Source organism: Symphalangus syndactylus, chromosome 17, assembly GCF_028878055.3.
Source record: "Symphalangus syndactylus isolate Jambi chromosome 17, NHGRI_mSymSyn1-v2.1_pri, whole genome shotgun sequence".
In the NCBI taxonomy this organism is placed as follows: Eukaryota; Metazoa; Chordata; class Mammalia; order Primates; family Hylobatidae; genus Symphalangus; species Symphalangus syndactylus.
In genome coordinates this window covers 26,679,776-26,691,779 of record NC_072439.2, presented here as the reverse complement: position 1 = coordinate 26,691,779, position 12,004 = coordinate 26,679,776, and the positions used below count along the sequence as shown (strand labels likewise).

Below are 12,004 nucleotides of genomic sequence, written 5' to 3'. Positions count from 1 at the left end.
TTCACAATATTTTATAATACCACATATGGATTACTATATACATATGTGTGTATACGTATATGTGGATTTAGAATATCTACATTAATTCCATTAATTGAATATTTTTTATATGACTGGCACTAAAAATGTTCCTTTATGAATTTCTTTATAGGACTCTTCTGGTGTACAATGAAACTATTATTTTAGTTTTACCTGATCCATAGGACTTTGTGAAAATGTCTTTGGTAGAAATATTGTTTATTTTTAGGCACTTATAAATGTTTTGAAATAACAGTCATATTTTAAAATAGATACTTCAAATTCTCTTTCTTCCATTCTGGGCATTCCCTGCTTCTATGGTTTAAACCAAACCCAAAATAAACCTTTTAGTTTGTGTTATTAAGATTTAACTTGTAAAAGAAAAAAAAAGTTAGACAATATATTATAAAGTTAATATAATCTAAACTTATTAGTCTACTGGGAAAAAATTCTAATTTTGAAGACTATTAAATGGGAATATTTTTAATGTTTAGGCCCCAGAAGTCAGTCTTACCGATGTTAAGAAATAAATGCACATAGATGATGTTTTAGGGCTGAATGACAAATATGACCTCAGCTAACTTCGATCATTTTGGTTGTCTAAATACAGACTATAACAAAATTCATTTGATTCCTTAATTATAATTTATTGAAAGGGCAGTTACAAATTTCACTTACTCTTGCTATGGTCACTAAAGCACAAACATTTTTGTGCTCAAATATCAACCTATCAATAGCTACCAACTGTAAAACCGGTCTTTAGTTTTTCAAAGTCAAAATAATTAACTTGAAATATATTTCATTGTCAAACTAAGTTGTAAAAGAATTATTTCAAACAAATCCAAAACTTATTTGTATTTATAGAAACAAGCCAACACACAGTAAAATTGAGGAAATATACCATAGTTTTTTCAATATAATATCACAAGCCATTTTTTCTGTAAAGGACCAAATATTAGATACTATCACAAAACATTTTATCACCCACTCAAAACAAGAATCATTCAATTGCCCCAGGAAAAAACACACTGAAATTATTTTACGTAGCATAATAAGCTAGAGGATATAGAACATTTGAAAAATAGCTCCATAAAATGGAATACTAAAGATGCAACATTAATTCTTAGTACATTTGTTATGGTAATGAATTAAAGCATTATAGAATATATTCAAGTCAGAAATCCTGTAGTATGAAGACATATCTTCATATTTTATATTAATCATAATTATTCTGGTATTTATATCAGATTTATCATCAGATTTTCTTTCCTGACTTTATTAATAATGTGACCCTGGAACACAAAAAGATTTCATTCATTCTGTGATACTTTGTTTTAATTATTATTTAGAACATAAATCAATGTAAAAATGTGGGTATATACATACACAAATACATAAAACTAAAAAAGAAAAAAATGACATTTAACATTTAGCCATAATAATATATGACATACTACAGGTCACATATACATTTTCATTCATGATAACTTAGTATGCCTAATAATCATGTTAAAACAATATTCTTAAAATGATTATGTATACAATGGAATCATAAAATGTGTGTGATTCGAACCATTTACACTGTCTTAAACACTCAAAAGAAAGAAACTTTCTTCTGAATAGTTCTTAAATTTTGGCTCAAATTGGCTGAGGTCCAATTCTAATGGAGAATCATTCTCTAATACTTACTGTCCTATGTTACTTATGATTCCAAATGTTGTCAACAATACTGAGTGGTACCAAAAGGGCTGGATGGAGGGGGTGGGCAGGGATACAGTGGCTGCTTCTGCATTTCCAGAACTAGCATCCCAGACAGCCCTGTCCTGGGCTTACTCTAAATAAAGCTATTGCCTCCAATATGAATATCCATAAGGCCCCAATTAACATGGGTTTGTCTAACCTCTGATATTTGGGGTGAAGGATTAGGTTTAATTTCTCCCTAGTTGGCATCTAACTAAATTTTAGGTAGAGTCAAACTCTGAAGCCATAATTTAACACTCCAAAAGTCCAATTAAGTTACAAAAACATATGCTTTACAGTCTGAAAACATCAAACTTTAACCTAATTGGGTTTCTTGTGTAATAACAGATGAAAGTTGTTTCTTAATCATTAGTGGTCGTCCATTCTAGAAACTGTAATAAGCTTGGCAGAGTCCTGTGTATTGTTAAGACTGCTTAGTATTTTTTCTCTAAAACCATACCCTTCCTCAATCATGGCATAAGACTTCTTTGATGATGATGGAAATTCTATATGTAAAACAAGTATATAATTAACCCAAGAATTTCACTGATTTCCTTCACAATTGTGTTCCAAATGAAATTTCAAAATAAAAGCAAAGTAGTTTTACACTTCAGAATACAAGCTCCAAAATTAACCCATTAAGCACTTAATAATGCACTCTAAATTGTTTCTTTACCATCATCAGTTAATATTCATCAAATGCTCAATTGACTAGTTTCTCCCTATTGATGGACATTTTTTATGTATCACATTCCTAATACCCACATAGAGGCATTAAAATTGTGTACTTGCAGGATCTTCCCACTGTTAACTGTGAAAAATAAAATAAGGTGCTGCAACACATTTTTTTCTTCACTGTAAGCTGTTATTTGGCATAATATCTCAGGTCTTCTCTTTGGTCAAGAAAAGGAAAACTTCCCTTCCCGGAATACTTTTTTAGTTTCTCTTCTTCTGAAACAGACAGGTAGATAGGTTCCTTCCAATTTGAAATACTGTTTTGAGATATGTGACTTCCATTTCTGGGTACATAACATTGAGAAAATTTAGCAACCAGACAGATGAAACTTCTCAGCCTAAACCGCAGAGAATAAGACCACATATTTGCCTAGTGCAGAACTAGCACCCAGATCTCATTTTTCCCCAGCCCATTTTCTACTATCTCATCTCCCAATACATTTAAAAGGAGAAAATACAACAGGGTAGGGTGATATGAACTCTTTTTGTGAGCTATTCTCAGAAATAACATTAAAATTGAATTGTTTTGCTTGGGAGTACATATCAACATTTTGAAGCAAGATCTATAGGTTCTGAGGTTCTTACTTTGGAAATGGATTTAGAAAAAAATGGGTTCATCTTAGTTCCAAACCAAAAGGCTTTAGTTTTTGAACTATCAAAGAGTTGTCAAAAGGACTGACAGTCTTCGAGTGCGGGGTTACTGAGATGCTACTCTAACTCAAATAATGAATTAATTAATTTAGTTATGGCTTATATTGGACAGTACCCTTTAAGAGACATATTTGTTATTTTTAGAAAGAAGAATTTCAAAACCTAGGGAGCCCCTGGCCGGGCGCGGTGGCTCATACCTGTAATCCCAGCACTTTGGGAGGCCGAGGCAGGCAGATCACGAGGTCAGGAGATCGAGACCAACCTGGCTAACACGGTGAAACCCCGTCTCTACTAAAAAAAAAATAAAAAAAAGAAAACCTAGGGAGCCCCTAGGTTTATAATCTTTATAAAGCATTTGGAAACATGTTTTTAGGCCTATCAATACAAGGAGCCTAAGGGCTGAGAATTTCAAAAGGCAGAAGAATGAAGAGGAGTGAAGTTATTGCTTCTGGGTTCTCACAGTGCTATCCAGTTCTCATTTTCTTATCTACAAAGGTAAAAAAAGAAACTCAATAATACTATTACAACCATGCTGGCCAACATGGTGAAACCCCGTCTCTACTAAAAACATAAAAATTAGCTGGGCGTGGTGGCACACGCATATAGTCCCAGCTACTTGGGAGGCTGAGGCAGGAGAATCGCTTGAACCCGGGAGGCGGAGGTTGCAGTGAGCCGAGATCACGCCACTGCACTCCAGCCTGGCAAAAGAGCAAGACTCTGTTTCAAGAAAAAAAGCAACTATTATTTCCTCTTAAGGATGCAAAATATTTATGATGTATCCTCAAATCATTGCATGATCTCGAAGAAGAAGAAGCAGCCAAACAAAATAGCTAGGAAAAAAATCACTGATTTCCATTAATGAAAAATGTAATAACAACAGCAAAGTAGTGTAATTGGTCTCTGTTTAAAAATGGAAAAAACTGATGCTTGTGGGTGGCTTTGATCTACCTGCATTCAAAGAAAAGCAAGTTCTGTCTTTAAATTGGAAAACTTGAGTCAGGCAGGAGAAGTCAAGCTGAGTGGTCACTGGAAATGTTGTCCAATGAATCAGCGGATCTATATTTAAATTTTAGGATTTTATATCCCAGCCATGAAACAAGCCAATTCTAGTTAATGAAAAATAAACTGGAAAACATCTGTGCAATTTTGGAGATCCCAAAGCTATAATAAAAGCAACTGCTAGCATGTGTATAGTACTTTACTATTTCTGAAGCTCTTTTAACATATTTGATTTCATTTAGTCCTTACAACAATCCTGTGAGGTAAGTGTTATCAACCCCATGGTAAGTCAAGGAAACAGAGGCTTTATATGTGTTTAAGAAACTTGCCTTAAGTCGTGGATTTAATAATGAAGAAAGCCAGTCTGGGCACAGAGCAGTTCTCTTTCCATCTGTCACCCATGTCCCAACCCTGTCTCATCTCTGCTTTGCAATTGTTAGACGAGTGAGAGATTGGAAATACAAAGCTATTTTTAATTAAACATGTTGGGACACTTTATATCCTGAGTCACTCTTCAGGATACTCATATTATGAATCTGAATTCCCCAAACATGAAGATAATGATCTTGTTAATATCCAGCATCGCACAGGATACCCTTGTAGCACTGATCAAAATACGTTTACAATGTCCAAGAGAAAGTCCAGAGTACCTTAAGCAATCCTTTTCTACTCTTTTAATAAAATTTGGCTTTCCTCATACAAATCTGACTTTAAAACAACCTCGCAGTGGGGGAAAAAAGATATTTTTGGCCAGTCAACAACATTTCCTCTCACCTTCAGCATCTCAGTTTTCCTGCTTTTCTTGACCAATAATATGTGAGGAACCAAAAGGAAGCCACTGCCAGTTGTAAAGTTACCGTTTTGAAATGCAAGGTGATTGATAGCTTCTAATAGAACTCTAAACTGGCCACAATGAGCAGGAGCTCATTACGCCCCAGGCACTTGTACTCCCAGGAGGTACCATCCCATCTCCAGGACACTGTTTAAGGCTGCATTTTCTGAGGCACAAATTAATTTTATTGGATGAAAACATAATTTCTCTGAAGTTTTCTCTGAATACTAAGGCTGATGATGAGCTCTCTTTGTTCAGAAATAGTGCCGCACATTATACGACTTTTAAACCAATCAAGTCTTACTTACGTTAGAAATGAAAATAAAAGAAACCAACAACAAAATATAAAGCTAGGATGGTTATGATTTTTCCTTTAAAAATGTAACCTCTGTTATATTTCTGAGAATTAGACCTGCATAGTTTAGTACAGCATGTTTTCATTAATATTCCATACAAAATAATGTCTAGTTTTTGGTAGCAATGTGAAAATGCAACTAGAAACACAGTCTTGTACCCAATGAATTGATGTATGGTTATATCAATAAAGTGCATTTGTTCTTGCGATTTCTAGCTCAATTCAGCTAATGGGCCAAAAAGTCAATAACAAGAATCAAGTTGCATGAACACAGGGCTCAAGCTGAAACAGGAATGAATTTGATGGACTTGGAAGATTTAGGCGAGTCCTTCCACATACCCGTACTGTTTGTTGGGCTTCGATTGTTAGAATAAAAAGTCTGTCTTCTGCTCATACTGTCAGTATCTTCTTTGTTGAATTTTTCCTTCATGTTTTGGCAGCACGGGAAGCTTTGAACACAGTCTTGAAGGAGATGGCCACTAAAAAACATGTATATCCAGGGATTACAGCAGCTATTCAAGGAACCCAGTAATGCAGTGATGGTGATGGTAGGGTTTTCTGATTCTGCATGAAAAATATAAAGGGAAATAATGTAATGTAAGTGAGCCATGGATGAACTCATTTTTCTATTAACTAATTAAAAAGGAAAAACCTTCTGGATTATCATAGAAAATGAACTATTTTGTTTATCAATCAGGGAAATGGGGAGTGTTTGAAAATTGCTTGACTATAAAATATTTTTTGTAAGCAAGATGCCTTAAAATTAATTCAAGTATTTTTAAAACACTATCAAAATATTTAAATAGAATGAGTGGGAATTTTATGAGGTTAAGACTATTAAATAATTCATTTAAAAAATCTCTATCTTCTACACTCCAACTAGCATGTGCTAATGAGATAACAGTTATAGAATGACTACGATTGTAATGAAATTTTAAGAGTCCATAATAACCACGTATACCAAAGTGTATTTATCCTAATAGCTCAGGAGAAAATATTGCATTAGGTATCAAATTTAGTAGTTTTAAATATTCTTGTAATATGAAAACTGTACAGAAGTTCCTGGATGATATAAGCTTTAGTTGTTTTTCTTTGGTTAGAAATTTGGTTTGATTTTAAAAGAAAACCATCTGTGATTGTGGTTCAAACAAATTATATCAAGAAGAACAGCAGAATTAGGAAATTCCAACAGGATTCTAAAATATTTTATGATAATTATGATAATTAGCACTGGTAAACTGCATAAATATTATAACCTTTCACAGTGGAGCTACTGTGCTGATAATATACCTTTTCTGAAAATAAGAATAATCAATAAACACCGACTTTTCCTTGATTATTAAATATAAACTTGGATCTTCTCACTCTTGTTATGCCAGAAAACAATTACAGGTTATTATTTAATCATACTTAGTGCTAAGATGCTGCTGTCAAAGGTGATCAGGAGCCATGGGTAAGATGGTATTCACAAAGAATGAAAATCACCAACATATCTATGCACAATTGAAGTTTTTATTACTTGTGTGTAAATTCTGCTAAAGCAATAATTAGGCTGAATTTCTTTATTTGATTGACAATATTAAGAGGCTTCTAAGATCAAGCAAGATAAGAAATAGTAAACCAAAAATAAAAGTGTTTATATTGTATTTTTCATTATCGCTAGTATTATAGTCAGGAAGAATATTTAACTGAAATTCATACTGAAATGTTTTATCTGCAAATATAACTTCCGAAGCATATTACATACCTCCCCTACTCCAATTCCAAAAAGCAAAAGGAGACAGCTACTCCCAGATACCTATTTCCTGTTACCAGAAACATTCTGGTAACCACTGTACCATTGAATTTATTTGGTTTGAGTTCCAACAAGCATTGGACTTTATCTAGTTTGAATTTTTGTCTTTACTAGAAGAAAATATTTTCAAAATGCAAAATTAAATCATTTTTTTGCAAGTCACTATGAAGTTGTTTTTTCTAGTTTGGGAAGGAATTAAAATCAAACACAATAGTAGGTGTAGAGAACATCTCCAGTAAACTACTGTAATAGTTGTGTGGAGAGGTGTAGAGCTGTGTGGTCAAATTAGTGGTGAAAGACTAATGAATTAGTCTAACGAATTTAGTTTATCAAAAATTCTGCTTTGAAATACCAAGAAAAAAGTGTTAAAGTCATCATTGTTAGAAAAAAATAAACAGATTATAACGAGAAAGGAACATTATTAGCTAAATGCCAAATTGGAATTACTCACCTTCTAAAGAATTTTTCTCCAGTTTTCTTTAGAAATATATGTCTGTTTCTATCCTTGCCCCTGAGGCATTTCTACACATTTTTAAAATTAATCGTAATACTTTTCACAATCCAACAAAAAGCAGCTGTGACAGTAAAAATATTTTCCTGAATCCAATAGACTTGAAATGGTGTTAATATAGTAGCAAGTGATTTGGCAAAAGTCATTATTCGGCTTTGTAGTTGCCTGGCTGACTATAGGACACAGTTTCTGGAATTGTGGTCTCAGGATCATTGCACACTACAAATGCAGAGTCCTGAGCCCCATTCCAAACATTCTTAAGTAGAATGTCTGCATGGGGAATCCACGAATTTGCTTTTTTTTTTTTTTTTTAAAACAGTGTTCCTCCAAGGTGCGACTCTTATGCACACAGAGAAGTTTAAAAACTACTGCCCTAGAAGATACTATGAAGAAAATTGCTAGATTCTCATTCTCTCCCTCTCTCTCTCTCTCACACACACAACACACACACACACACACACACACACACACACTCCTATCCCTGCACTTTCCTCTATTTTCCCGGCACGTACCGGTCCAGACGGACTTGGGATCCCAGACAGACCACATTTGGATGATGAAGAAAGGCGCCCAGCAGACGATGTAAGCCGTCACTATCACAAAAGTCATCTTCACCGTGCGGATCTTGGCCCGAGAAATGGACTTCACGCTGCTGACACAGGGAGCGAGCAGGAACCCCTTTTGAAAGGCGGCACCCGCTTGCTCTGAGCCCTTGCTCTGGCGCGACGCCGTCTTCCCACGGACGTTGCGCCAGATGTTGTAGCAGATGAAGCCGTAGCAGGTACCCAAGATGACCACGGGCGCCACGAAGATGCCACCCGTCATCCAGGTCACGTAGGCACGAGAACCCCAGGGCTGGATGAAGGTGGCCCAGCAGTCGCGGGCCTTGGTGACATTGTTCACCTCGATCATGGAGAAGACGAAGTACTGCGGCGTGCTCAGCACGAAGCTCAGCACCCAGGCGGCCGCGATCATGAGGCGCGAGCGGCGCGCGGGCTGTTGCAGAGTCTTGAGCGGGTGGCACACGGCGATGTAGCGGTCGGCTGTCATGACTACCAGCATGTAGGCCGACGCGAACATGCCGAACACCTGCAGGTGCTTCACCACGCGGCACAGCCAGTCGGGGCCGCGGAAGCGGTAGGTGATGTCCCAGCACATTTGCGGCAGCACCTGGAAGAATGCCACGGCCAGGTCGGCCAGGCTGAGGTGTCGGATGAAGAGGTGCATGCGGGACGTCTTGCGCGGCGTCCGGTGCAGAGCCAGCAGTACGCTGCTGTTGCCCAGCACGGCCACCGCGAAAGTCACCGCCAGCACGGCGATCTCCAGTTTGGCCAGCTCCTCGTTGCGCACGTCCCTCGGCGGGCCGTTGCCTTCCCCGAGGGCTTCGGCCTCCCGGCTCGTGTTGCCAGCGCCGGTGGCCAGAGGCCACCATGGGCTGGAGTTGCCCGAGGGCCCCGCGTCGGGACCGGCGGAGAGACGCATGCTGTCCATGCAGCACCTACTCGGCCCTCTTCGGAGCCCCAGCCCTCGCGGGCCGCTCCCTCCCCGTCTCGGAGGACTTGGGCTCCTCGCCCGAAGCGCACCGTCCTTGGCGCGCTCGCCGCTTGCCGGGCTCTGCGATCCCTCCAGTGGGCGTCTCCCGGAGCAGCGTCTCGCCTGCCCACTGAGCAGCTCTCAGCAGGGTGAGCCGGCCCCTCTCCCTGCTCTGCCTTTTTTCAACTTCGGCGAGGTCGGGAAGGTGAGCTCCGAGCTTCCGGAAGCACTGGGTTCCCAACTCAAGTACTTACGCGGTGCTCGTTTCCTCGGGACGCGCTCCCTCTCGCCCTATTGGCGGAAGACTGCTGGTTGCCTACTCCCCGCTCCCTGCAATTTTTTTATGTTTTCCTCTCCCTACGTCGGTGTTTGTCCTCTTTGCATCACTGTTGAGGGGGTGGAGCTGGGAGACTCGCAGATTCCTCCGCACAGTAGGCGGGATCGTGATGCTTTCCCGCTCTTCCCTTCCAAAAACTTGGAGAACTGGACGCGTCATGCCTTTTCTGGGCTCGTAGCCGTTTCCACAAGCTTCCCTCACTAGTCTTCCTCGCTAGCCTCCTTAACCATGCATTTGACTTCAACAGGCACGCTAAGCGCGGTACCTGGAAACCTCCAGTCCACGCACCGGCGTCCACCCATCTAGCTCCTGCACCTGAACCTGGCTCTCGACCTCACCTCCTCCAATCCGGGTTTCTTCCTTCTCACCGAGCTCACCCGTGCAGCTAGTCTGGCAAATTTTACTCCCGAGGCAAATTTTCCCGGGACAAACATTTCTCCCCTCTCGTGACTTAAAGAGCTATCTCTTCCTAGTAATATCTTCGATGCATGCTATTTATTACCCTATGTTTGAGACGGGAAGAACGCACTCGTCACTTTGCAGCCCCTGTGGCTGCTGTGCCTGTATTCACAGCGGAGTTTGGGGGGAGTGTCTCCTGGTTTTCTCTGTGGAGACTAGGGACTTACGGAGTTTTCTCTAGATTCCTGGGGTTTTCTGCGGGAAAAGCCTGATTCCCACAGCGGGGATGGCGGAAATTTGGCCGCAGTAGTCCGTGGGGACCGTCTGGTTACTACTGAGTCTTGGGGACATCTTTTTGGGTGGACAAAGAGCAGCTGCCGGACAGCGGCCACCCAGGCAGTGCTGTCCAGGGCAAGGGACAGAAAACCCGCCCGGCTCCTGTGCTCAGAAGTGAGAAGGAGGAAATCTCAAGAGAGGAAAGAGGCCCTGGGAAGGAGGAGAAACCACCATCTACCTATTAATCCCTTAACTCTGAATAGCTGGAGCCCCTCTGCAGGGCCGGAGGGAGGCAGAAATGCGATCTCCCTCAGCTCTGTTTTAACGTTGGTGAAGATATGCCTCGACGGACAGCAAGGGGGAGCTGTTTTCAGGCAATTTCACAAAGAAGGAAGAAAGGAAGCCCTTTCTGCAGTTACCTACTACGTAGATGCAGGAGCATGACTTTGTTGGTCAGAACGTTTCTGTATTATGGCCGTGGTATAAATTTGATTGTCTCAGAAAAATATCACCCTCTGTGAAACGTAGGCAAAAAATGCAAAAGATTTTATTCATTGCAGTTCCCAGTAATAATTCCACTTTACTGTCCAGTTCATTCATGCAGAGTTACCAAGGTTGTCATTTTAAGATGCTGGACTTGAAATCTGGAGTCCTGCTTCCTGTGGCTAGATAATCCTGGGTCTGTGCGTCTTATAAATGGAAATGAAAGGACCTGCCTTTCCTGTTGTTGAGGTCATCGGGAAGATCAGGTAAGACAATGTTCTGTATGGGGGAAATGCTCTAAAAACTGAAAGCTGTGTTGCGTTGGTTCATTTTCTCCAAGATATCCAGGAGGCAGAAGATTGAAATGGTTCAGGGATGGAAGGTAGCAGGTAAAAAGTTTCCAGACCACCTATCTGGAAAAAATCCTTCAAGCAATTAGGTAATAGTCACTGACTCAGAGAATTGACTTTCTTTTAAGTCACAAATTACACTGTTAGTGCTCCTGATGAGAAAGAATGTTGACTGAACCTAGTGTCTGGGTATTGCAAAAGTGGTCTGTTGGCCACAGCCTAGTAATTTTGTGGGTCTTGGCCCTACCCACTTGAGCTTTTAGGTTTTTTTCAGGAGAGGAAATCTGCAATACAAGCTCACCAAAATCTCTGTGGAGGTTCTTATTCCAGGAGATAGGGTGGTGGCCTCTCAGGAAGTCATCTGTGTCAGACAATCTGATCCAATCATAAAACTATATCCAATTATCCAAATTATAAAAATAACCTCTCAAGTTATGTTGGTGGATACAGTTGGAAGATATTATTGTTCAGTGACAACAGTACCAATTATCCATATATATCAAATATATATATGCTTGATACATAGATGTAAGTTTATATGTATGCATCTGGCCATTCTATGTATCATGTATCAGTCTATCTATCTATCTATCTATCTATCTATCTATCTATCTATCATCCATCTATCTGTCTCTCACTGGTTGTGCTGGATGTCATGGGGCCTAGAAAGCAGGAAAAAAAATGTTCACTGCAGATTGTAGAACCAGTCCCTTTTTTTTTAAACCCATATATTTTAAACATGTTTTTGACTTAATTTAACTGGTTTTATACACAAAGGAAAGCAGGACCATTACAATATAGACTCACTACTCATATGCCTCACTGGACCTGCTATTAAAGTTACCCCATAGAGAGTAAAATAATTGTGGTCTTAAAATACGAAAAAGAAAACACCACAGACAATATTTTATGTGGCATCTTGTGCTTTTTCTTAGAGCAATTTACATTTTCTCTGTACTTTTTGTATTATTAAGACTTACCTTTTCCCTC

At 39.4% G+C, this 12,004-nt stretch overlaps 1 protein-coding gene across 2 annotated transcripts; it reads right to left on the bottom strand.

Moving 5' to 3' along the window:
• Nucleotides 1-644: 644 nt before the first annotated feature.
• On the bottom strand, nucleotides 645-11,988 carry AVPR1A (arginine vasopressin receptor 1A). Of its 2 annotated transcripts, none has more exons than XM_063621311.1 (2): nucleotides 8,149-10,787; nucleotides 645-5,894 (listed from the first exon to the last, which is right to left on the bottom strand). In XM_063621311.1, exons 1-2 carry the CDS (start codon nucleotides 9,125-9,127, stop codon nucleotides 5,608-5,610), a joined length of 1,266 nt encoding a protein of 421 aa, XP_063477381.1. In that variant the 5' UTR covers nucleotides 9,128-10,787; the 3' UTR covers nucleotides 645-5,607. The 2 variants fall into 2 exon arrangements, 1 of the variants encoding a protein (XP_063477381.1); XR_010116609.1 differs by having other exon boundaries at nucleotides 5,772-5,894; nucleotides 7,577-11,988.
• Between the last annotated feature and the right edge of the window lie 16 nt (nucleotides 11,989-12,004).

Excerpts from the sequence above, each read along its gene's own strand:
- AVPR1A (XM_063621311.1), bottom strand. The coding sequence starts at position 9,127 with ATGGACAGCATGCGTCTCTCCGCCGGTCCCGACGCGGGGCCCTCGGGC. Across the intron at positions 5,895-8,148 it reads TCCCAAGTCCGTCTGGACCG|AATCAGAAAACCCTACCATC; the intron begins GTACGTGCCGGG and ends TTTTTCATGCAG.